This window comes from Pocillopora damicornis, chromosome 10 (genome assembly GCF_964200805.1).
Source record: "Pocillopora damicornis chromosome 10, jaPocDami1.2, whole genome shotgun sequence".
Classification (NCBI taxonomy): Eukaryota; Metazoa; Cnidaria; class Anthozoa; order Scleractinia; family Pocilloporidae; genus Pocillopora; species Pocillopora damicornis.
The window spans coordinates 670,442-694,312 of record NC_142679.1 but is presented as its reverse complement, the minus strand read 5'-3'; the positions used below and the strand labels follow the sequence as shown (position 1 = coordinate 694,312).

Sequence of the window (23,871 nt, the reverse complement as noted above, 5' to 3'; positions counted from 1 at the left end):
AGAGGAAGCCGCTGTAAAAGTTGTTTTCAGAACGAGCACGGACATTGAGAAAAAAACAACAACAAAAACAAAACACAGGTTAACACCCTTTTAGCTTTCCTTTAAGGGTGCAGGAGATGGAAGATAGAACTTTTATCCATGATCGATTTTTCAAACTAGAGGCACAAAGCTAGAAGCCAACAGATGAACGACGTAATGCATAAACAAATAGCTCGTCTATAATAATTATATTTTTGCCTCATAATATCCATTTTTCTCTAAACTTAGCATTATATTCTTTATCTTATCTATCATAGGTGGATATTCTGTAACTATAGACAAATCTTTGTTTGAGCACCAGGAGGCGTAGACGGAAGAGGCCGCACAATGGCTTGTTTGCCAAATGACTCCCTTTTCATTTTATCTGTAGATTTGCTGTCTTTCTTTTTAGACTCTACTGAACTACTTGAACTGCTGCTACTGCTGCTACTGCTATCTTTGTTGGTCTTTTTCTTGTATTTCGGTTTGACTGCATGATGGGTGATACGTTTTTTGACAAGATCAAGCATATTTCTGCAAGAAATAACAATGAAAGAACATCTCAAAAGATTTCCTTTTAAGCCAGCTGATGCATGCGCAAGACGTAAAGGAGGAGAGCAGAGCGAACACAACGTAAAGGGGAGAGTTTCATTCGTGAGAGAATTAGCGTTAACTAACTTACTGAAAAGTCTGATATATGTAGGGGGAACCCTCTGAAGTAAGCAGTAAACAAGAATAAAAGTGTGGAGTAAGTCACGCGTACATAGACGAACCGGATGTACAATTCAATAAATGGTCAATCTCATATCTATTATCGAACTGCACAAAGTAGAATGCAAATAACGCTCGAATAGAGTACAACTATCCTGCGATATTGTACGGTTATTTCGACAGTTGGTTATTTGTACTGTAAAAAAACACTTGTTTAGCCAGTTGGCTGCGCGCGCTACGCTTTTCTATCCGCTTGGCTTTTCCCGCCTTATGAAGAACGAGCAGAAAGACTTAGCAGAAAAAAAAGCAGTTGGACAATAGAGAATTTATTACACGTTTTGGTGTGTAGTATCGCAACTCGTAAAAATACTCAGACAAAAAACGTCTGTTAAGATATATATATTTTTTCAGTAAGAGAATCCAAAATTGTTTACGTTGGCAATAAAAATCATCAGAGATATTAATAGTTTTTTTTACTCGGACGGTCGCGTCACAAAAATGCTGCGTCTTCTCGAAAACACAACCAGTGAGCTACATATAAAACAGCCGACTAAAATGGAATCAAATCAGAGTTACTTACAAGGTGCTTCCTTGTTGTTTTGCAGTCGTCATTTTCTGTAAATAAATAATAATTAAAATCAGAGATAATAGTACCAAAAGGATAACGAACAGCCTTTACTTTGTGAACGGAAAAGAACAGAGTAAGGACAATATTATTTTATTTACAAAAAAACTGAATTGGACCCATTCCAACAGTAAATTACCTTTCTATTGTGGTTGCTCATTTTCACGAATTTCGTAAAAATAATAAATAACCAATTGGACATCACAAATCTTAAGCTTGTATGTCATCTCACCTTAAAAGCAGCTTTAGACGTTTCGCTTTTCATCTTTGAGTTTCACTCTAATTTAGCAAGTTAGGCTTTGTTTATTAGTGCTTGAAACTTAGAATGATATTAACTGATTACATCAGACATTAAAATGTTAAAAATTAAGAAGATTGATTACTTTCTCCACTGATTAATCAGGGTTAGTCCGGCAACTGTTATAATGGCTAGATTATGATAATACGCAATGGGGCGTAATGATAACTTCTTTCTCAACAGCATGTGACGACTCATTAAAAGAGGCAATCAAAACTTATGGATTACAAAGAATACTATGGTTAGGACATTAGGAAAGATAGAATGCGATGATAAACATCCGGTTAGAATTAATTAGTAAACTTCTGAACAACCAGTCTTCATCTCTATGGGTCGTGAGTTTCCTGCTCTCCTTCGGAAGACGAAAATATGGTCACCAAATTCACCATTCAAATTATAAAAGTTTATTTGTATCCACTTTGTTTTCTTAAAGTTAATCATACATATTATACAACTTATTTTAATCAATGTTATGAACAATAAAATATCTTTAGACATAGGAGTTTTTATATATAAACAGGCTTTTCGTCTGCAAATATTCATTTCCTTCATCTTATTCACAAGAAGACTGGATGGCATATTAAGAAATTTACAGCTGTAATATTTACTATATCTTTGTCATTTTTTATCTTGAACAATAAGCTTACACTAACATCAACACGGACTTGCATTTAAATGTCAGCAGTACTAAACATTCCCGTGATGAGAAACATAACACAAACAAATAACAGGGTACCCAACCAATTCAAATGTAGCAAAATCAAAATAACCCCTATCAGTGCTGTTCACTTATTGCATTTTGAGATCACATGAAATACTCAACAGGTTTTATCCTCCCTTTAAATACGAATAATTTTGAGAAGAAAAAAAAAACGAACCTCAAGTATCATCATGGATATCTAGAAGGACATTTAAAACTAATGAGGTCTATTATCCATGAAGCAAATACCTTACAAAATATATCTGATAAAACTTTACATGGTCGACTACAATCTTTCTATCCTACTAGTTGATTTGCAAGCGTTTCATAGAACACAGCAGACTTGGACAAGAGATTATATGCTGCAGTTTAAAATATCTAAACCTGAAGTAGACCGCACACTAGAAGGGAGTTTGATTTTTCCGTTTTTCTGTCGCCATGTCATGGCTATGGCAATTGAAACAGCTATACGGAAAATTTTTAAATAACTTTGTTTGCGCTGTGAACTTTTCAATTCATTCTCACAACTGTCTGATTCTTTAAAAAGCAATTCAACGATACACCAAAGCAACTCCTTGTTGGAGCTGCAATGTGAGCATAGGCCTGTAAGATGAGAAAATGCGAGTGCCTTCCTAGTAGGCCAGATTGATAGTAACTGCAGTGAATGAATGCTAAGCTCTTACGTTTGCTCTGGCCCGAGCTAAAGCGCGAGACACCAGCAGTTGCGCCTCCAGCTCAGCATGTTCCCTTGCAGACACCTCCATTCGGGAGTTACGAATAGGATGAACTTCCTGCTGCGATGGAAATCGACGTTGCCCTCTGACTGGTTGAGCGTGAGGCTGTATCTTCTTTTGCGGTGTGGAATGTACAGGCTCCGAAGTAGGTGGTGGACCGGTTTCACGTGAGTCGTTGATTCTACTGTCTTCTTCGAAACGGTCGAGGTTCGATTTAGCTCTAGCTAGGATCATACGCGCACTGTCGAAGGAGCTGGGAGGTTCCTGTCTCCGTTCAGGATCAACCATGTAACGCGGAGACGTACCAATGCTGGGTTGAGCTGCGTTGGCGACTGTAGGACGATTACCTGGCAAGTATCTGGAACCCTGCAAAACGTGGAAAATAATTATCACATAGAATAAGAAAGACGGTAAATCCTGAGTTCTGTCTGAATAATCATCCAATATTTAACTTGAACACTATAGAAAGGGGGCTGAAACGTACCGGTAACGAAACCATATTGCGATTGGGCGGCGACGAGCGCAGTGGTGAAGGTGCATAACGAGGCATTGCAGGGTCTGTCCTGGCGGAAGTTGGCCTTCCCAATCCAACAGACCTGGAAGCTCCGGGTTGTTGTGAAGCGGACGTTGGACGGCCTCTAGACACTGCCGGCCTTGCCACATATCCATGTGCATACTGTGTAGGAATCAGTGGACGTGTTTGATTTTGACGAGGGTTCACAAGGCGTGTATGGGGAAGTGACGCAGGAGTTAAATTTGGTTCTGTGTAAATGTGTTCTTCGTCGTCGTAAAAGTTTGAGTCACCAAAGGCTTCCCGTGGTTCTGGTGGGCGAACGCTTGGGATGGTGTCTCCATTAACATGTATTTCTTGATCATACTGAGGAATATATGGATCCAAACCTAATCCAGACAAACAAAAGCCTTCACTTCTCTTGTTATGATTGATTTTGGGGACGGAGAGGGAGGGATCAGTCGTTGCCAACAGAATATAAAGAAGGGGATATAGAAAACTGATCACCGATTAACTGCCAATGACAGGGGGAACGGATCATAAGAATGATTGAGAGCCTTATGGGGGATCATACAACCAAAATACTCCATTGAGTATTTTGGTAACAAACTTGAGTGTTTTTGAGTTACAAGCTCGGATAAAATAGATATTACATTTAGAGTTACAGATTACCCTTTAAACCAACATAAATGGTGCCACAGTGACGTGTTTTCACTTTCAACTTCCTTCAGGTTTGATGCTTTTCTATTCTGTCCAGTATTCTAGATTTCTTTTAAATCGCGGGAGTGAACAAGCGAAAGAATGACAACCAATTTTCTGAAAATTACTGTTTAGTATGTGGTTACAGGCTCTTCTCATTGTTTAATTCTTATTCCCAACCCACCTTCCATATCCTCGTACTGAACCTCTTCCTCTGGATATTCGGGTTGTACAAGAGGAGTTGTCATCAGGGGCCAGACTGGGTACCCTGTTTCCAGCAGATAATGGACTCGATCTCTTTGCTGACGGCGGGGCGAAACCTGGCGAAAATGAACAGTTAAAAAGTAACGAATCATGACTTGAGCTTTGGAAATATATATTTTCCTTTGGTTTTCAAGCCACTTCTCTGATCAAACTCAATTTAAAAACGTAGCAATTATAATGGTAATCCTAATAAAATTGTACAAACTATATCAGTTTAATTAATGATTCAAATTTAATGTCCGGTTTCATCGTCAAGGAGGATTGTCCTTCACCACCTACCTGATGTGTCTGAGGCACTTCATACACCGGCGTGGGCGTGGACTCAGGTGCTTGTGGTTGCCATCCCTGTTGCATTTGAATGGATGAATAAAATAGTTTTTCAATAAAAATAATGGAGGCGAGAAGGAGACAAAATGACGGTCAATTAAAGACTAGCTACCAATTTTTGAACAAGAAAAATGGAAAAGATAACTCAGTATTCGCAGTCGTTAAATAAATTGCTCCAAGTTGAGTGGCCTCTTTTATAAATCCGGTGGTTTCTTGAGGTCTCCTCGCCTTACGATTATAATGCTGTAAATTTAATTTTTTTTGTTATTGTTAAAAAAGGCAAATAAATGATAATGATGATGCTAAATATGTTTATCTTTTAACCTGAGTTAGCGCTTTTTGCTTTGAAAAAACTGGTTTCTCATTCTTGTTTTTAGTTTGTTTGTTTTTTCGTTATTGCTACAAAAATGGCTTGTTCGTTTTTCAAAATAGACACCTCTGAAAGAGGTGTCCTTATTCAAACAACGGAACACAATAGCCATTTGTGTCCTAGAACCATCCAACGTAACTTCTGTTGAAGGAAATATTAGAACAAAGAATGGTCACTGATTAAAATGACCACTGAAACCTGTAAAAAAGTATGTTTAGTTCGGGCGCAAGTTTACCTCATTGTGCGGCCTGACAGACACGAGGCGAACACCAGGAGTTTCTCTGATTGTCCAAGCTGTTTCTCGTGCTGCCTCTCGAGCAGCTTGGCCAATCGCGAGAGGCGGCACCTAGTGATGAAACGATGATTGATGAGAGGACTAGCAATTACGATAAGCAAAGTTTTTGGTCTTGACGAAACGGTGATCCAAGAAATCAGTATTATTTAAAAGAGGAACAAAAGTTAAAATGTGATAATAACACCTAAGGAAATAGATCTAATGGCTTGACTTAAATCTGCAAGTTTAGGAATACCTTTGCTTTCCTTCTTTTCTCTTTTTCCTTCTGTTTCCTCTTTTTTTCTTCGGCTTTCTCGTCTTTCTTCTTTTCCTCTGAATCACTACTGCTGCTGCTGCTACTGCTCGTGCCCTTCGAGCTTGAGGTTCCAACTTTGTTTTTTCGCCAACGGTCTACACGAGATCTTCGCTTACGTCTGTGAAAATCAATTGTCATTGGGTACGTTTTAAGACTGAAAATTTACCGGTATTACTTTTCAGCCCACAGGTAAGGTTTGGTATCGAAGACCAATGAACGGATGAGCGAATTAGCATGACTCTAAAACACGAAATAGGCATATACTATGTCTCTCTTTTGTTCGGGTAACAAAATAGAGTTCTACATAACGATAAACAACAGAACTATGACTTACTCTGCTGTAAGACTTCGAGGTGTTGTTGGACGGTCCTGTAAAAGAAGCGCATACCGTCGAGTAAGTCTGATCATAAGGCTTTGATGCCATACACAAACTTTTAGGAATAGAATTTGTGGCAGCTTATAGCTTAGGACTCAATTTATGGGGACGCCTTCACCTTGTCATTAATGACAGAGAGTTTGGCACATGTAAAAGTCATAATTTATTATCCACTATTTCTTTTAGTAAGTGACTGGTATTGCGTAACCAGCGCAAGTACAGTCCTCGCAAGGTAAATTTGATGGAGCTTTGTGCAAGCTAAAATTTGTTTCATTTTCGGGGCCGTCGCGTTTCCACTTTGTGGGGCATAAAGTCACAAGCATTTGCTGTCTACCAACTATCACTTAAAATATCATGAAAATAAATTTAAAGATTCGAGACCTCTGAGTTTTCTTTATCCGGTTCCAGTCTTTCTTCTTTTTCCAGTCTCTTCAACTTTTTATCCTTTTCTCGTTCTTTTTCCCTCATGTCTTGACGGAGTTTCTCTCGATGCAGCATTTTATTTCTCCATCTTTCAACATTTGCCTAAATTCGTTATAAAATGGCAGATACAGCAGTTACAACTTCTCGTCTACATGAGTGGGCCTGAGAATCAGCATAAATAATTATGAGAGGGACGCTTTGACCTAGACTGTCGTTACTCCGTTAGAATCCGGCTTCAAGCCGCGGGTTGGTGATTGTGTGAAGTTGTAAGGCCAGCCTCTATACCCTAAAGCATACGTCAATAACATTAAATTGTCAAGGAGGCCGGCCGAATTACTCAGGGTAACCTTGAAAAGAGAAGTATACCATCCAGGGAGAGTAACCATAATCTTGTTGGCTTGATTTCGAGAAGACCCGGATAAACTTGTGTGCAGGGGTGTGGACATTTTTATGACGTTCTTTCCTATAAAAGTTGGGCTCTTATATCAAGTTTAGACCTAGACTTACTTGGAAAATCCTGTTTCTTTGCAGGGAAATGTCTGGCTTGTTTTAAAATTCTTGAAAGTATTAAACATCTACCTTTGTTTACAGGTGACATGTAAAGTGTGTACAGGCCTTAGTTTTAACTATTTGCTTTGGTGTTTACCTTTAGCATTAGTGTATCTTCATCTTCATTAAGTTCAGCGTCGTTAGTACCAACTATTTTTTGAAGTTCAATCATTTGCATTCTATCCAACCACGCCTGTAGTAGATAGATGCGTGAAAAATTCTATCGTTTTTATATGGTCATCTATTTTACATTCAAGGTGACACAATTAACTTAACAGTACATGCACTACAGAACTTTATTTAGTTTTCAGGCATCTGGATCCATTAATTTAATTTTCCTTGATAGAGGAGTGCGATTCAAAGACTGTCACTTCAATTTATCAACTTTAAAATATCATACGTTAATTCTATATGATCATTTTTAAAATCATTAGGTATGATATTTAAGTATTCCCGGAAAATTTGATTCAAATTACAAATAGTTGTAATTTAATACTTGATTTGGATGCCTAACTTCACCTGTTAGGGAGAGTAAACGTTGTAAAAAATTATATTATAAGCAACTTTTTAACTTTCATGAAATCAAATGGTAGCATTAAGACACTCACACTTTGTTTAAGTATTAGATCGTATAACTTAAGTGCGTAATGCACGATTTTGAATGAGATGTACTGACATTTAAGTCTTAGCAGTGTTGTAACTGACTAATTGAATGGTGTTACACCTATCTCCTATAAACATCTACATAATTCAATGAATGAGGAGAGAATTAAAAACGACGGGGTAATTTGGGAATTTGCTTCGTTTCTTTTGTTTTGTTTTTTTCATCAGTCTGTTATTTAGTTATACAGTGCTATACCTGCGGTACTCCTGATTCATCAATGATTCTTTGCTTTTCTTTTTTTAGCTCTGTTAATTTCTCTGGATCAGAGGGATCCTTTCCAACCAAAGGTGTCTTCGCGAGAGGAGGGAGTTGCGTGTAACGTAAAGACTTTTCTTGGCGACCATGACTGCCGTACAGAAGCTTCTCATCTCTGAATTGTGGAATGTTCTCTATCACTCCTGCTAATTGCTCCATCTACATAATGATAAATTAAAGAAAAATAACAGACTCTTCCTGGTTTTTGGACTCGAACCCAAGCCACTCGAGTGGGATGCGAGTGTGCTACGAGTCCTCCGCGTCATCTCTGCTCCCGTTCCTTGCATCAAAAAACTTTTGGGCAAAGACCACGGTAAAACAATTTTATGTCAATGCAGTAAGGATAAGTAAAGAACTTTGAGTGTACATTTACCTCTATTGTTTCGTGGGTATCTTTTGATCTCTTAACACGGTTTTCTCCTTTGACGCGTCCGTTTGACATTGTAACTTCCTTGGAGGTATCTTTTATCCTTTCCTGATTAGGTTTGGTTAGAGTAACATATGGAGAGTAATCCGTATCAGGAAGTTTGGGGCCTTTTATCGAATCTTCACTGCTGCTTGAACTGGATATGCTATTCAAAACAACGGAATGAAACAAGCTTAAACTCGATAGAAGAATAGTGAGATGGCTTTACTTACTTGACCTACAACCTTCGATAAAATGTTAAGGGTATCAGCGTAAAGAGACAGTACTAGACAAACGCATCCACCACAAAGCGACATTGTAATAAGAGAGGATGTGGAGGAGGTGGAGGGGGTGGAGGGGGTGGAGGGGGTGAAGGGGGTGTAATCTTGAAAAGAATTGTATTTCGATATCCGATACATTTGTCGAAGATCGCAAGGTGACACAAATGGACAGGTGCTTTGTCGGCGCATTAAAATAAAGAAATTCATGAATGACGATTTTTTCTTATTCTATCAACTTGATAAATAAATACCAAAACGAAAGTCAAATAGAAACAAGAAAATAGATGGAAAGAAAAAAAGCCTGGCAGATACTCAGGATCAACCAGACAATAAACAAACAATAGTAGCGGGAACACTTTTTTTTTTAACGGAACCAAAGTTTACGTTTCTTGAATGGAGGTGTACCATACATGTAGCTAAGGATGTCAAATTTAGTAACACAAATTTCTCAAAATTAAGATACTTTACGCACCTCAGTCTTTTCACCTTTGGAGCGCTGTGGGGATTTTTGTGAGGATTCGGATCGTGAGAAGCCTGGACCTTTACTTCAAGGTTTTCGTATGAAGCCTCCTTCGGCTTATAGTTGAGAAAAATGTGGAGATCAATGGAAATGACACAAATGAGCGTATTGTAACTTTTATAATGAAAAAAAAAAAAAACCAGCATTTCATTTGCTGAAACTGGATTTTATCATAACGCCATGAGAGGTCTGAAGATTGAACTAAGTATCGCTTTTGACAACATTACAAACAAAGTTTGAAGACTGACTTAACTTATTTTAAATAATAATTTTTGGTTGATTGATTTTGAAAAGTTCAGTCCCAAGTTTACACAATGTAAGTAGCAAGCAGATACTGAAAAAGTTTGACATGTATTAACTATTAATAGGGGAATTTAAAGTAATGGAATTACTTTTAAATTCATGTAATGGCATGTAATGTCATGTAGCAGAATGTAATTACCTTAAAAGGATTTACTTTTTTCTGCTGTCTTTTCTTTCTTCCAGCACACCTGACCCATAGACAGGCACATAAAAGAAACAGCAGAACTGCTGAAGAAACAGCAATAGCAGGAATGATAGTGGCCCAGTCTAAATCGGCTTCAGTAGGTGGTACTGTAGGCACTGCAGTCTGTGTCTTTTTAATTACATAAGGTCGTAACGTGACCTGAAAAAAAAATATATAGTTTTAAGGTAGACACACTGACCCGATGGTTATAGCACGACTAACCAGATGGAAAGGCCCGAGTTCGAGTATAGGCGACTATCATATTTTTGTGGTCTTTGATCAGACATTCAACTCTTACAGTGACAGAAAGGAGTACATACGAGTATCAACAAATTATTAAGGAAAATTCTGAGGGTAGCGTGCATGCAATTGTATCCCGTTCAATTCGGGAAGCAATATTGCTAGTCGCGTCATGCTACAGAATCCTGCAGCTTTATGAGTCAGTTTCTCGCCGTGACTTTTCATAGTACTAAATATTGGGTTCATAACGCTCTGATCATGGTTAGAAAACACAAGATAGAGCTCAAGTTACCGTTGGAAAAAAAAAACAAACAAACGAGGAAAAGAGATAAACACATGAAGAAATAAATAAGACGTGTACCCCATATTCCAGAGTGGAAACCATCTCAGCTTCGCTTAGTCTGTTCATTGTCTCCACAACACTTTCCGCAGATAACATAGTGGGGCCATTGAAAACTCGGTATTCTATGTCGACGAGTTCCTCTCCTACAATTGCTTCCGCTCTTCTAATGGTTTCCACCTGCAGCGAAAAAGCATACAAAACATTATCAATCTCCGGTTTTGGCTACTGCCATCTGAGTAAGGTTAAAGTGTAGAAGTGCAAGAAATAAAACAACAGAAGATTTAAAGAAGAAACTTCTTACCAATACAGTAATGTTATCAACTTCTCTCCTAAACCGTTTTCCTCGTTCATTGTCCAATTGAAACGAATTCCCTCTCTTTCTCAACTGAAAATCAGTTCTGGCGTTAAAGTGAACACGACGAGGCTTGTCAAAGTGTTGCAGGTCCCTCCTTTTTCGCTGACTTCCTTTACGCTGACCCCACCTGAAAGCCTCTGCAAGTCGTGATTCGATTTTCTCGCGGAAGGAGTCAACATTTTCATCCTCGTTCTTTGGAACAAGTATCTGAATACCAACAAGCCCTTCAGTATCATTGGCATTGGCAGTAGGGCGAACAGGTTCAGTGGGCAACTCTGTGGTTGAACTTGCGGAAATCAAAACAGTTTTTGAGGGTGAATAGCTTCCGTCTGGTGTAATTGATGTTTTATTCTGTATGGTACTCTTCAAAAGTCCAGCCGTTGACAGTGCTGCTGTTTTTAAACTTGAGGAAAGTGAACTTGCCGGGGTCTCTGTCACTAAAGTGGCTTTCGCATTCTTTTCAGAGGTGATTAAACTCTTCGTTGTCGTAGTTTCCATCTTCGTGATTAACGTTGTGATTCTCCTTGTTGTGGCGATCTTAAGAGAGGATGCTCCCCGAATTGGAGATGAAAGGTCCGAGAAGGAGCCTTGGGGAAGCGAGGTGGCAATGGAAGATTTCTTTGAAGTGCTTGTGTCCCTCATAGGGGAAGACATCGAACCTCTTACAGACATTGGCGGCAACATCTCCAAACTACTATCCGTCGCGGTTATTGAAGCTGAGCCGAGTGTTACACGTCTTGAAGTAATGAAAGTCTCGGTCGATGACAAAACTGCAGCACTTGTGAACAATACCTGCTTACTGACACTACTTGTAGTCATAGGAGATAAAGTGATGAAGTCCTTGTCTGAAGACACTTTGATAGTACTAGCAGGGGAATGATAAGATGTAGCCTGAACTGAAATAAAACTGCTCTTTGAGGTTAACAAGGAATTCACAGAGTGACGAACCATAGTATCAATGAGACTTGATTCTACGACATCTGTGGTCACCGCCAAGCTGAGAGAGCGTGTCCCAGGAATCGCAGTGGAGATGGACGATTCTGTTGTTAAAACTGAACCTAAATAGGTAGAAGATAAGACGTATTTACTCTCAGTCGTTGTCTTGGTTTGCAGTTGTGCGGTTGACGTTATTAACCCGTTGCTACTGCTTGGCTGAATAAGCAGCGTGGATGTCGGTACGACAACAGAAGCATCTGAAGTTAAATAGGTGGCTAATAAAGTCACCGTGGACCGAATGGATTTAAAACCGAGCGAGTCACTAAACATCGATGTGACAACCGTTGTGAACTGTTTTTCCGTTGTGCTAGTTTTCAACAAGGTCTCGGGTGTGGATTTCGAAACAGCATACGTTACTGCTGGTGTCACAGACGATAGATCTCGCGTGACAGTTTGTGTACCATTTAGTGAGGTCATTGATTTAGCACTACTAATTGGAAGTGTCGTGATTGTTGAACTTCTCGAAGGGGACAATAAGCTTCCTTGTGCTAAGTGACTGGAGAGGCTAAAGCTGCCTTGTGTGACTTCTGTTGTTAAGTTCACACGGGTCACTGTTGGCACCGTTGACACTTGCGAGACACCGCGTGTTGTGGAAGCATTTACCATCGATGGGCTTGAACTCATGTCATGTGAAGAGGTAGTACTACCTTCGATACTTCTGTTTGAAGTGATGAATGCAGTATTATATGCACTTGAAGTTAAAGACTTTAAGAAACGAGTTGTGTTGACTAACAACGATATAGATGTTGACACTCGAACGACTGTGGTATCAGCCTCCGCTGACGAGAACAGAAGTGTCCCAACGCTTGAGCTGGGGATCTCACTTGAATATGACGGTGGGGTAACGTGTGCTGTGCCTGATTCAATGGCTGATACATTTGATGTGGGTAATGGTAAACTGTATACTATACTTTTAGTTTGACTTGCTCCCATCACAGAAGAAGGAGAGGTTGAATGACGGGGAAAGCTAGTGGTGCTGAGTGCAGTTGACGATATTTTACTCGAAGCTAAAAGTGTCTCAACGTGACTGGAATTTATACGCAATCTCGTGGATGATGACGCTGGAAGGGACATTTTCGAGGAGGTTACAGCAATGGTTATTAGTCTGCTGCTAGATATTATCGCCGAAGACTTGGGCAATGTGGTCTCACTTGCATTTCCCACTGAATAGCTGGAAGTAAGTATTCTGGTAAGGAACACTGATGACTGAGAGCTGCTTTCTGAGTGATTTGACATAGCAACTTGTGACGAGGTTGTTACTTGTGCGTCCGTAGTTGCTAGAGTCGAAGAAAGAAATGATATGTTTTGGCTGATTGCAGACTGCGTGGGTAAACTTGCTTTCGGCGACAACGATTTGGTCATCATTACCACTGTTGAATTGGCGCTCACCGTAATAGACAAGGACGGAGATATCATTGATCCAAACACCGTTGTATTCGACATCACTGCAGTAGACGAGGGGGACGGAGAAATTATGCCCAATGTTATCGAAATGTCATTGAAACTCATACTCTTGAAAGCAGAGGCTCCTTGCGTCAATGAAACTGTCGTAAAAGCTGGAATTACAGAGCTTGCTGTTTCAATAGAGCTCGTTACAGCTGAAGTTCTTGTTCTATTCACGGGGGAGGTTGTAAATGAGTTGGACTGGGCACTAGCATTTACCCTAATGAGCGACAGAACACTAAACGTGGATGAAGTCACAGTTGGACTTGACGTGATCCTTGATGATGATGGAAAAATCGAATCTGTAGAGTTTTGGTGAACTGTATCGACGCTTGACAAATAGGGCGTCTCCCGAAAGCTGGAACTTTCCGACTGAAACGAAATTGAGGTAGTGGTAAACAAAGTTTTGTTCAATATGACCGAAGATGAAGAGATAATTGTCAGTTCTTTTGAATAGTTTGAAGTCGAACTTCCATCAATTGAGACTGACCAAGGAAGACTTGTGGTCGAAGAAGAGATGTAGGTTGCTGGCAACAATAGGCTTGTGACACCGAAGAAGGTACTAGTTTCATAAGTCGTACTTGGTAGCATGTCTGTTGATGTTACCAAGTAAGACTGTAAAGGTGTCGTGTAAACCTTCGATGTGGAGTTTACAGTTGAATGTGGGCTTGACTCAAAGCTTGATTTAGCACTTGATTCTCTCGCCACCGAAGTGAAATTTATTGATTTTAAAGACGTTGATAGCGTTGACATCATCACCATGGTTGAAAACGACGAGGTTGAAGGAGGATAAAAGATGGCAGGTTCCTCTACAACCTTGAGATAACAAAAATGAAAAGAAATGTTAAAAAAATCTTACATTTACGAGCAATGCATGTAGATGTATTTTAACATTTCATTAACAATCGGTGCGCAAACGTCAAATGTCGCCGCTAGATCTACAAACTGAATATGAGGGAGTTTCATGATACGATAATCACTGACAAGGATGTAAATCACAGAGCAAACTTCACAATATATATTCGACAGACTAACCCCGACCAAACTTGTGTACAGAAAACAAAAGCAGTATAACTGAGCACAATTTTTCTTGTATGGTTATCTTTCCCTACAATACATGTTGTAGACACTTTTCTGATTAAAATTGATAAGAGCTTGGTTCTTGAACATTTGCGCGCCTATCGGATATTGTAGGGAGGAGAAGTATGTAGGGCAAATGCGAATCACCCTACCCAATTGTGTTCCTTTAAGAGACAAAAAACTAAATCGGGGTGTGCTAGAAGAAAATACCTGAAATCCAACGGCTTCCCCCAGTCTCAAACCTGCTCGAAGCATAGTTTGAATAACGTTGTAAGCAAGAACTGGCTCACGGGCACTGGCACCGGCACCGGCACTGGCACTTACATTAACAACTTTAAAAGTTACATTCACTTTAGTGTCATTTGGTTCTCTCGCGATACTGATGATCTTCAAGAAGAAACGATAAAGAGTAAAGGAAACAATCTTAGTATAAAAGATATGTGTACTAGCCCAATCTCGTAGTTTCGTGTAGTCTATTAAGAATTACTCAACAGAATACACTGTTAACACAATTATTTTAGTCAAATCTGTTTGCTGTTGTTTGTAAAGAATGTACCCTAACATATGGATGGATGTCAAGCTGAGGTTTTAGCACAAAACGCAACAGACACGCAAAAGAAAGACGGAAACAAATTCAATTCTCAAAAAAATAAAACAATTAAAAAGAAAGAAAAATTGAAGTTTATTAATTTTTGAGAATACTTGCCAAATGCAGAGACGGTTCCCACATCTCCTTTTATATCCAAGAAAAAAAAATCACCGGAGAGAGGTGACGAAAAAGACAAAAAAATTATTTGAAGGCAATGCGGAATACCTTTATCTAAGTTTTTCATGACTGGAGAAGTGCCTATGTTCAAAGAGGGTTCCTTTTTCAAACAAGAGAACAAAGAACTCGTATTTTATGTTCTAGGGCCTCCAAAAACCAAATCCTATTCCATTCATACACCTACCTCTATTGTAATGTTTCCTGATGTTCCATCGGAAGAGCCGTTCTCGTATGTTGCAAGAATTCCTGTCTTCATTTGCGCCTTAAAGGAATCATTGTTTATGTTTGTACTCAGAGATACGTTCACAGCAAAACGCACAAAGACGCCTGACGGTATCGTAATGACGGAACTGGAAACAAATTGTTCTGTGGGGGAAGGCTTTATTAGAGTCGAGGTTTCTGTGTCGCTTGCAGAGAAAATCGAGATATTGCTCGAAATATTTAGTTGGCTCGAGGCTGTGGTTACCACGTCTAATGACGCCATTGGTAGTGTTAGCGAGTTTTGCATGCTCCGTGAAGTAAAAGTTAAATTCTGCGAAGTTTTTAGTCTAGAGGAGGCATGCGTCAACGAAGTGCTTTGGCCTGTAAGTGATGATTCTAATACATGTGGACTAGTGGTTATCACTAAAAATTCGCTTGAAAGATTTCCTTTAGAGGAAGGCGTCGCTGACACATTCATAGATGTCACTGCTGTATACTTTGAAGTTTGTGACGCAGCTAAACGCGTAGTTTGTGTTGGTGGTACACTTTGGAAAGAGACACTGAGTGCTGGAGTTGCTCTCGATTGTTCTACAGAACTCTTGGTAGTATTAACAGGCCTTCCCTCGCTTGAAAGACCTGAGATTGTTGTTTTGGAGGCTGAGGACAGCGCCGTAAAGCTTGTGACAAGAAAATTACTAAATGTCTGGACTTGTGAGGATCTTACTGATGTATTAACAAGCGTCAACCGCTCAGTTTGTGACGTTTCTAGACTTCTTATTTGTGTTAGTGACTTGTTAGGTTCTGTAGTAACTTGTGAGGGTGCAGATGGTAACACAGAATAACTTGTCTGAATAACTGAAACTTCGCTCAGTGATTGGATTCGAGAGGCAGATATTTCTGACATATTGAGAGTTACCTCTGTTGTTAAAACTTGCAGGCTGCGCGAGACCTCCAAACTCGAGATTTGCGACAAAAACCCACTCTGCTGCAGACTGAATGATGCGGACACAGTTAGCCCTGTACTTTTACTCGATGTGTACTCGAGAACTGTGTTTGATAAATTAAGGTGAGTTGAAAGTATTAATGATGCATTAGTAGATGATGTTGATGTTTCTGATGGCTCCTGAGGCGAGAATGTTTTCAAACTCTTTGTTTGCGACAGATGCTCGCTTACTTGTTGCGTGGATGACATAATCACTGTCGAACTTATCGTCACCATAAGAAGGTCACTCGAAAAATGACTGTGAAGTGATGGATTCATCGTGGAATTAACCAAAGCCATCGTTGTGTACAATGAGACTGTTTGCGTTGAATATGGCGTTAGCTGCAGTTTTGAATTCGAGGCAAGCTTCCCGGAGGTTTTTAAGACAGTTTCTAAACTGGAAGTAATACGTTCGGTAGCTGATGATGTTAGGGCGGAAAAGAACGATGAGTTTTGCGTTTTTAAAGATGCCATTGGCGTTTTTGATGAAGACGGAAGAGCCAGTTCAGAGCCCCTTGATGAATTGACAGATGTCGATTTGGAGACTGCAACCAAGGAAGAGGAAGATCCTGTTTAAAGGAATTGGTATAAGGCTATACATCAATGTAATCGAATTGTTTTTTTCTAATTTTTCTTTCTAATATATTACACGATTAATAAAGGGTAAGGGCTTTATGCAATTGTACTAAGTGGCTGGTGCATTAACAAATTTCACCAGGAGTACAGTTGTGAATGCCTGGCCTTTTCAAAGGCATCTCTACCGATGTAATCGGGATCGTTACAGACAGTTAAAATGGAATAAATACTGTGTATGACGTCACATAGAAAAAAGGAGGAGACTATACCTGGAGGGGGAAACGAACTTGCTGGAGTAGAATTTCCAAATGGAAGAGTTGCTATTGATAGACGCGCGTGTGAAGTAGACAGCGTTCTGGTAAAGCCTATGAGATTTAAAGAACGAAACAAATGTTATCCCATATCACCAAAAGTTGGCAAGAACGACTAACAATACTTATTTCAAGCAAATTCTTACCTAGCAGCCTTACCTGTGACGGACGTACACAACAAGTAGGATTTTTAAATTTACGTCGTTTTAACGAATTCATCGTATTGGTGAAGGGCCGAAAAACAGTTTCAATCTATAAGAATTCCTTCATTATACCAACATTGAGCAATTTATGTAGAACGTACAGGCTCGCTGTTTTTCTTAATTTTCTATTTTATTGAACAATTTCAAATAGTTTTAAAATAATCGAAACGATAGTTTATGGTCAAGTTTTTTTATGAATTGCGTTTTTCTAATTTTTTGATTCCCATCATTTTCTTTTCCATAGGCGACTGAACATTTCATCATCTAGTCTCTATTGCATGTCAGTAGATACTGTATTTTGTGGGTATTTACTTCAAGGTTATGAAACTTACTTGATATTACATGTAAATAAGACGAACTCTCATGCACTGAAACCGATTGGTTTGTGGTCCTTGACGAGGTCTCTGCTATGGTGACCAATGTTACCTCTTGCTTCTTGCTAGAAGTTTGCTTTACGTTTGAACTGGAAGACGGAGAAGAATCAAGGAGAGAGGACAGATTTTGAGATATCAGTTCGGAAACAACAGAATCTGACTTTGAAAAAGAAACAGTTACCGACAGTGGTAGAGTTGGAAGGATCTCTGAAGATAATTCTACTACTGAGAACGACGTCCTTATTATTGACAACTCGCTCGAGTTTCCGCTGAGTGACTTTGATCCGATCATTGAGGAGGTTTTGTTTGAAAAGAGTTCCGTTGGAGATGAAGATTCAATTAAAGTCACTGTGTGAATTTTATTTGATACGGGAAAAGCAGGTGATGTTCTAAGTGACGCAGTTGCGGAGTCAGCATATAGTGAGGTAGCATTTTCCAAATGTTTTGACGTGGAATGAAGTAAATCCTGACTAGGGTACGATCTGGATGGGTCATAAGATACAGAAATCGTTCGACTATCAGTTGTGTTGTTTGAATTAGCAACAGAACCAAGAGAGGACGAAATCTGCGTCGAAATTGTTCTCAAGGTAGTACTTTGAAGCAATGATGGTAGGTCAGTCCTGTCACCAGAAGATGAAAGGAAGGGTGTCTCGGTTTTAAATTCGGACGACGTTGTAGTTCTGTCCACGAATGAATTGTTACCTGAAACAGAATTTGACCCTCTCACGGAATGGTTGGCTGAAGATTCACCAACGGATTGTGTCGACAATGAATGAGCGGTGCTGACTATATTCAAAGAGCTTGGCGACCGTCGAAGGGAAGTCATAGTGGGGAGCGAAGTCAAGCTATCTGTTTGTAATCGTGTTTTTGTGGCTGGTGCGAACGGTGTCGACTGCAACATGGTCGTGGAACCTACGCTTAAGTCTTGAGTAGCAAATGTACTCTTGTTTGTAGTTACGGAAATCGAGGGTTCGATATACTCAGACGGTGACGTCAAAACAGAACTAATTCTTTTAGAAGACACAAGCGATGCAACAGTGGAGACATGAGAAAGCTGTTTGGTTTTAATAGCTACAAGTTGGGTTGAAACCAAACTTTTCGACTCCAATGAAGCAGTGTATGAAAGATTATCGGAATATGATAAAGCCTCAGTAGAAGTGTTTGATCCCAAAATAATAGATCTGCTAGGCATCTCTTCCGTGGCAGTTACAAAAATAGTAAATGTCTTTTTCTGCAGGTTTGAACCATGTGTTTCTGAGGTTTTCGAAGAAGTGTTTGACGCCATTCCTGTTAAACTGAATGAAGAAGAGCTGCTTGGCAGAGAAATTCTGAGTGACGAAGGAAATCCAGCTGATTCGGAGCTGTCGACTGAACTGAAAGATGAAACGTGTAAATTATTTATCACTGTACTCAGTTGTGTTTTACTTGCTTGGATTGCTGAAGTCTCTAGTGGCATCGATGAATGCGATGTTGAACTAACTGAACTTGAAGGATTTTCCAGTGGGCTGGTGTAGCTCATGGTAGTCATAGTGGAATTTAGTCCATCAAACGAACCTAAAGATGTGTTTGATTCACGTTTCGATGAAGATAAATCCATTGCAGAGGAATCGTTGACTCTGTGTTGGAAGGATGAGTCGACGGAGGAAATGTGCTTTATACTGGTTGTTGCATCTTGAATGGATGGTGAGGTGGACCCAGAGTGTTGAACGGTCACTGTGGGTGTGGTACCCCCCGGAAGTAAAGATAATACAGTTTCTTTGACGTCGGAGGTTTTCGATAAGTAGTGGGTGACTGAACTGTTTTGCGAGGTTTCCAGATGTGCGTTAATTGAAGTATACATCCGACTGATTGTTTGCGATGAAGGAGTTACAGCGGACCTTCCTCTAGAAGAAATGTGTAGTTGAGTACTATGTAAATTTTCAGTGACGCTAGTTGAATCACTTAACGCAGTTGTCCTCAAATGCGAAATGTCAGCTGAGCTATTTGCCGTTGATGCAGGTTTTAAAGCCTCAGAAATACCTGACGAGCTTCCAGCTTTTGTGGAAGTACTTTGAGCAGTGATCGACGATATTTGCATCGAAAGTAAAGTGTTCGATTTTTTAAAAACTGAGAAAACGGACGAAAAGGTGTCAGTTTGTCCCTTAGATGGCGAAGATTTTATAACTACAGTGTTACTACTGAGCTGATCTGTAGATTGATTCGGAGGGATATATGACGATGATTGAACAGAAAGTGATGGCGTCGCTGTATATGTACTGAAGCCAAAGTCCACTGAGCTCGACTGAGCCGAAGAAACGAAGTCACTGATAATGCTACTTGACGACAATGAGGAGTTGCTTTGGCTCTGTACCTGAGATGACGGGTTTCTCGAAAACATTGCCAGTATTAGCGGCTCGGTAAATCCGGGAATTGAAAACGATGACGCGTCGAACAACGAACGCACACTTCCCGCGCCGCTTTGCGTGTTAGGTGTCGCGGTTGTAACGAAAGAAATTGCCAGTGTAATAGGCTCGGTTGAACCAACAATAGGAAAGCCAGAAGAATGAAGTACGTTAAGAATGCTGGTCTTGTTGCGTAACGAATGGGATGTAACGGTGCTGGTGATATTAACTGAAAAGAGGAAGTTATACTTGGTGTGTTAATCCTTCAAGTTTATGTTAGATGTTAACTACATTAGTCTACGTTGTTGAGTGGATTAGTCTGAATAATTCATGAAAAAAAAAGCCTTTATAATTCATCGCTAAAGTATAAAGTTATTAATCATATAGGAGAAGCAATAAGATGATGATAAATTGCTTGTGCATACGAACAAAAAACACAATTGATCATCGGCGTTACCTTGTTAACACGCTTTTCAAATCAAATTGCATAAATATACTAGTCGTGCAAATAATGCTGGTGGAAGATGATGGAATGATTACGTGTGAGTACGATGGTTGGTTCTCGAAAGGAGAAAACAATAGACGATTCAGTGATACAGAAACAATTGCCATTACGCCGTGAAAGGTATACAGAGCAGCAAAGTACTTTAACAACATTTGTATAACAACTGAGGTAGTACGAATGCCCTTATTGGTCAAAAAGCTATCTATTATTGCACCGCTAAACCCATATTCATTTTAAAAAAGCAATAGAGCGCAATCTCTATCGGTTCGCCGGCGTAATGGCCAAGTTGGGATGTTGGAAAACACTGAAAAAGGTTTTAAATCATTGGCTCCGGCTCGTAATTTACAAATTTTTCTCGTGTTCCCCCAACATCACGTACGTTTAATCACGCTGGTAAACCGATAGAAAGTTCGGTCGATTGCATGAATGTCCTTCATAGAAAAATGAAAATAAATCAATAGGAGGTGAATAGAAATACACAAAATTTTACGGCACTTGCGATCACTTCATTTTCGTATCGTCCCTTACATGTTTATGTCTGCTCAACTCTTCAGTGAGAAAAGTAAGAAACGTGGTCATTCCAAATTGTCGACTCCTTGGCACAAAACCAAAGACTTTTTACCATGCAGTGTTGAGAGGTAAATACAAAACCCTGCCTCATGCTCTCTTGGCATGCAATTTACGCTCCATTGTCAATTCTTCAGTATTAAAATGACCACAGAATGGGGCTCTTGGCAACCGTCTGTTTTCCTGTATTCTCAACTGTTCGCTGCACGACTTTCGTAAATATTCTTTAATCAAATTATGTGAGTTCGCCTTTGTGTTGTCTTGTACAGCAAACTATTCTATTCTGTTATGATGGAGGAAGTTATCATGCCACGAGACTCTATTCGACTCTCCTGATAAGGTGCGTGACAGGCCTGTTCACGAATACCCTTGGGAATTTAAAAACATATCGGCTAAGCCCGTCATGAAGATTAAATTTTACTTGGCTCTCAATCTCCGCTATAAAAGTTGTAAAAGGCTGAAGCCTTCCATACTTAGAACGCAACACTGGGTCACTGCAAAGTCTACTCAGCTCATTATCATTTAACGAAGATGTTTGCCTATTTGTTTTGTAGTTTACTTTTGATGTCCAATCATTGAATGAATATCAATGTTGCTGGTTAATAAGTAACAGTTAAATAAAATATTTTCCGTTGGCTCGGTACAACATCTGAAAGTCAAGCGGTCAGAGTAGACGGCTGGAAATAAAACGTTTTGTTGATCGCTAAAGTGCGAATTGTTTAAAACAACTCAATCGTGCGATGACAATTTGATTCCCTCGAGCTGACAGACAAACCTAGAACTTAATACTGAAATCTAAAATTCGGTTTGATTGTAATTCATCATTTCAGTGCGCGATATTTCAATCAAAGAAACGTTCACTACAATTCAAATTATTGTTTCCCGCATATCGTCAGTATTTCCATCAAAGGTCGAGATGTCGATAGTATATGGTTTTGTTGTGATTACCCACCGGAGGCTCAACTATAGTTTGGTAAATTAAAACAATAATATCACGTCGGGGTGATATGAGAAGCCAGTTTGATTATCAACTAATCTTTTATCAAAGCTCTAAATACACGATCGATGACAACTCAAAGAAATATCGTCTCTTGTGGAACAAAAAATCTCAATTTGTTTCCAGTTAGCGGAAAATATATTCTGTTGACGTAAATAAAACTACACTTACTACGTCTTCAGATAAAGACCCCATAGTTAGATATTATGAAAATTATTGACCGCCAGTCGACTTATTTCTAGAAACAACTATTAAACGGTTAAAACGCCATATGTGTAAGATTTACTGTAAATAAAGAGATATGATTCGGACATTTTAGAATTAGTAACTGTTGATGAAAATCGTATAATAAAATCTTCACAACAGCGGTTTACAAAATAACCACGACTTACCATTGTCGGAGGATGAATTTACCAACGCAGGATAGACAGAAGAAGCGGGCACTGAAACACTAGTTGACCCTGTAGAGTTTGATCTAGCTGCACTAATAATCGACGAGTCATTGCTCTGAGCAGCAACGAAGCCACAACATAAAACCCACAAGGTAAATAATATTCGAAGCGGCGGAATGGCCGCGTTTGAGTTCTGAAAACGCAGGATTGTTCTGTAACTGTCAGCTGCAGTACCAAATGTCCTTGTCTTCTTATTCTTCATGTATTCCGTTGGCTGCGATGTGAGCCACAATTACTATTTAAGTCGAAGTAGCGTTTCATCAGGAAACGTTCTTGATCAAGGAACAAATCTGGAAAGAATCGTACTCTTTAAACACATTAAACATGGCATCACGCTTCGTGAGTTGCATTTCGAGCCCATAGAAACGGTCCTCATAGCAACCTTGTCCTTAATTTGATCTTTGATGTTAATCAATATTTGATTAGCATAATGTATTCCTCTGAGACCAACACCATTGAGGCCATTGACACGCTGGTAAACGGGTTTTTATCTAAAATCTAATTCGCTAATGAGATTATTATTATAGTCCAAACAAGCGGGGGATTTAAGAAAACGCTACACAATTCAAGAAATTAGGACATGATTAGAGGAAATTATTATACCTTGTAACCTGACAATATCGAGAGCTGCTTTAATTTCCACTTTAGAGTAGCTTTTAGAGTGTGAGTACAAATTAAATTTCAGTCACCAAGCAACGCAAGTTTCAAACACTTCCATTGTCTTCTTTATGTGACAAAATAAGCCGCCACAGACATACGAATGCGAACATTGCTTAACGATTGACGATGAAAACACTATTTTGTTCGCAGAAATCCAATAACATTTCAGATCCAGTATTTCTATTCATGTCTGCTCCGTCGAGGAGTTCATTGAATGGAATTGTTACTGTCATCATCTAATCATAGCAATGTAAACAGCGTGATTTTAAGGTCGATAAAAGTATATAGTGGTCAAGTTTATCGTGAAAAGACGTGATCAGAAAAGGTAATATGTTTCAATAAAGTTTAGATAAGACGACCCCATTGTAAAGGCTACAATGTAATCATGCGATAATCCGATACTGCATGATCTCAGTCCTCTCTGTAAAGAGATCAGTGTTTGATTATTGCATGACTATTTTTTAGCGCCATCAAAATGTAATAAATTTGTGCAGAACTTTTAAGAAACACCTTTGTCACGGTCAGCTGTACTTCTTAAATAAGGGAGACAGCGCCGTACGAATGAACCTTGAAATTTTCCGTTGCAAGAAGGAGTAAGAGGTGACAATTGGGTGATAATTAGCTTAAAGCT

At 39.3% G+C, this 23,871-nt stretch overlaps 1 protein-coding gene across 2 annotated transcripts; it reads right to left on the bottom strand.

The window, feature by feature from the left end:
- Positions 1–212: 212 nt before the first annotated feature.
- On the bottom strand, positions 213–22,955 carry LOC113685937 (uncharacterized). 2 transcript variants are annotated; one of them, XM_089184653.1, is made up of 22 exons: positions 22,521–22,955; positions 17,637–20,288; positions 17,060–17,155; positions 15,216–16,783; positions 14,476–14,652; positions 10,693–14,001; positions 10,410–10,568; positions 9,764–9,967; positions 9,274–9,377; positions 8,488–8,686; positions 8,055–8,273; positions 7,293–7,388; positions 6,605–6,748; positions 6,182–6,216; positions 5,788–5,965; positions 5,493–5,603; positions 4,840–4,905; positions 4,481–4,616; positions 3,571–3,986; positions 3,036–3,452; positions 1,310–1,344; positions 213–552 (listed from the first exon to the last, which is right to left on the bottom strand). In XM_089184653.1, exons 1-22 carry the CDS (start codon positions 22,780–22,782, stop codon positions 312–314), a joined length of 10,824 nt encoding a protein of 3,607 aa, XP_089040779.1. In that variant the 5' UTR covers positions 22,783–22,955; the 3' UTR covers positions 213–311. The 2 variants fall into 2 exon arrangements, with proteins under 2 accessions (XP_089040779.1, XP_089040780.1); XM_089184654.1 differs by lacking the exon at positions 7,293–7,388.
- Between the last annotated feature and the right edge of the window lie 916 nt (positions 22,956–23,871).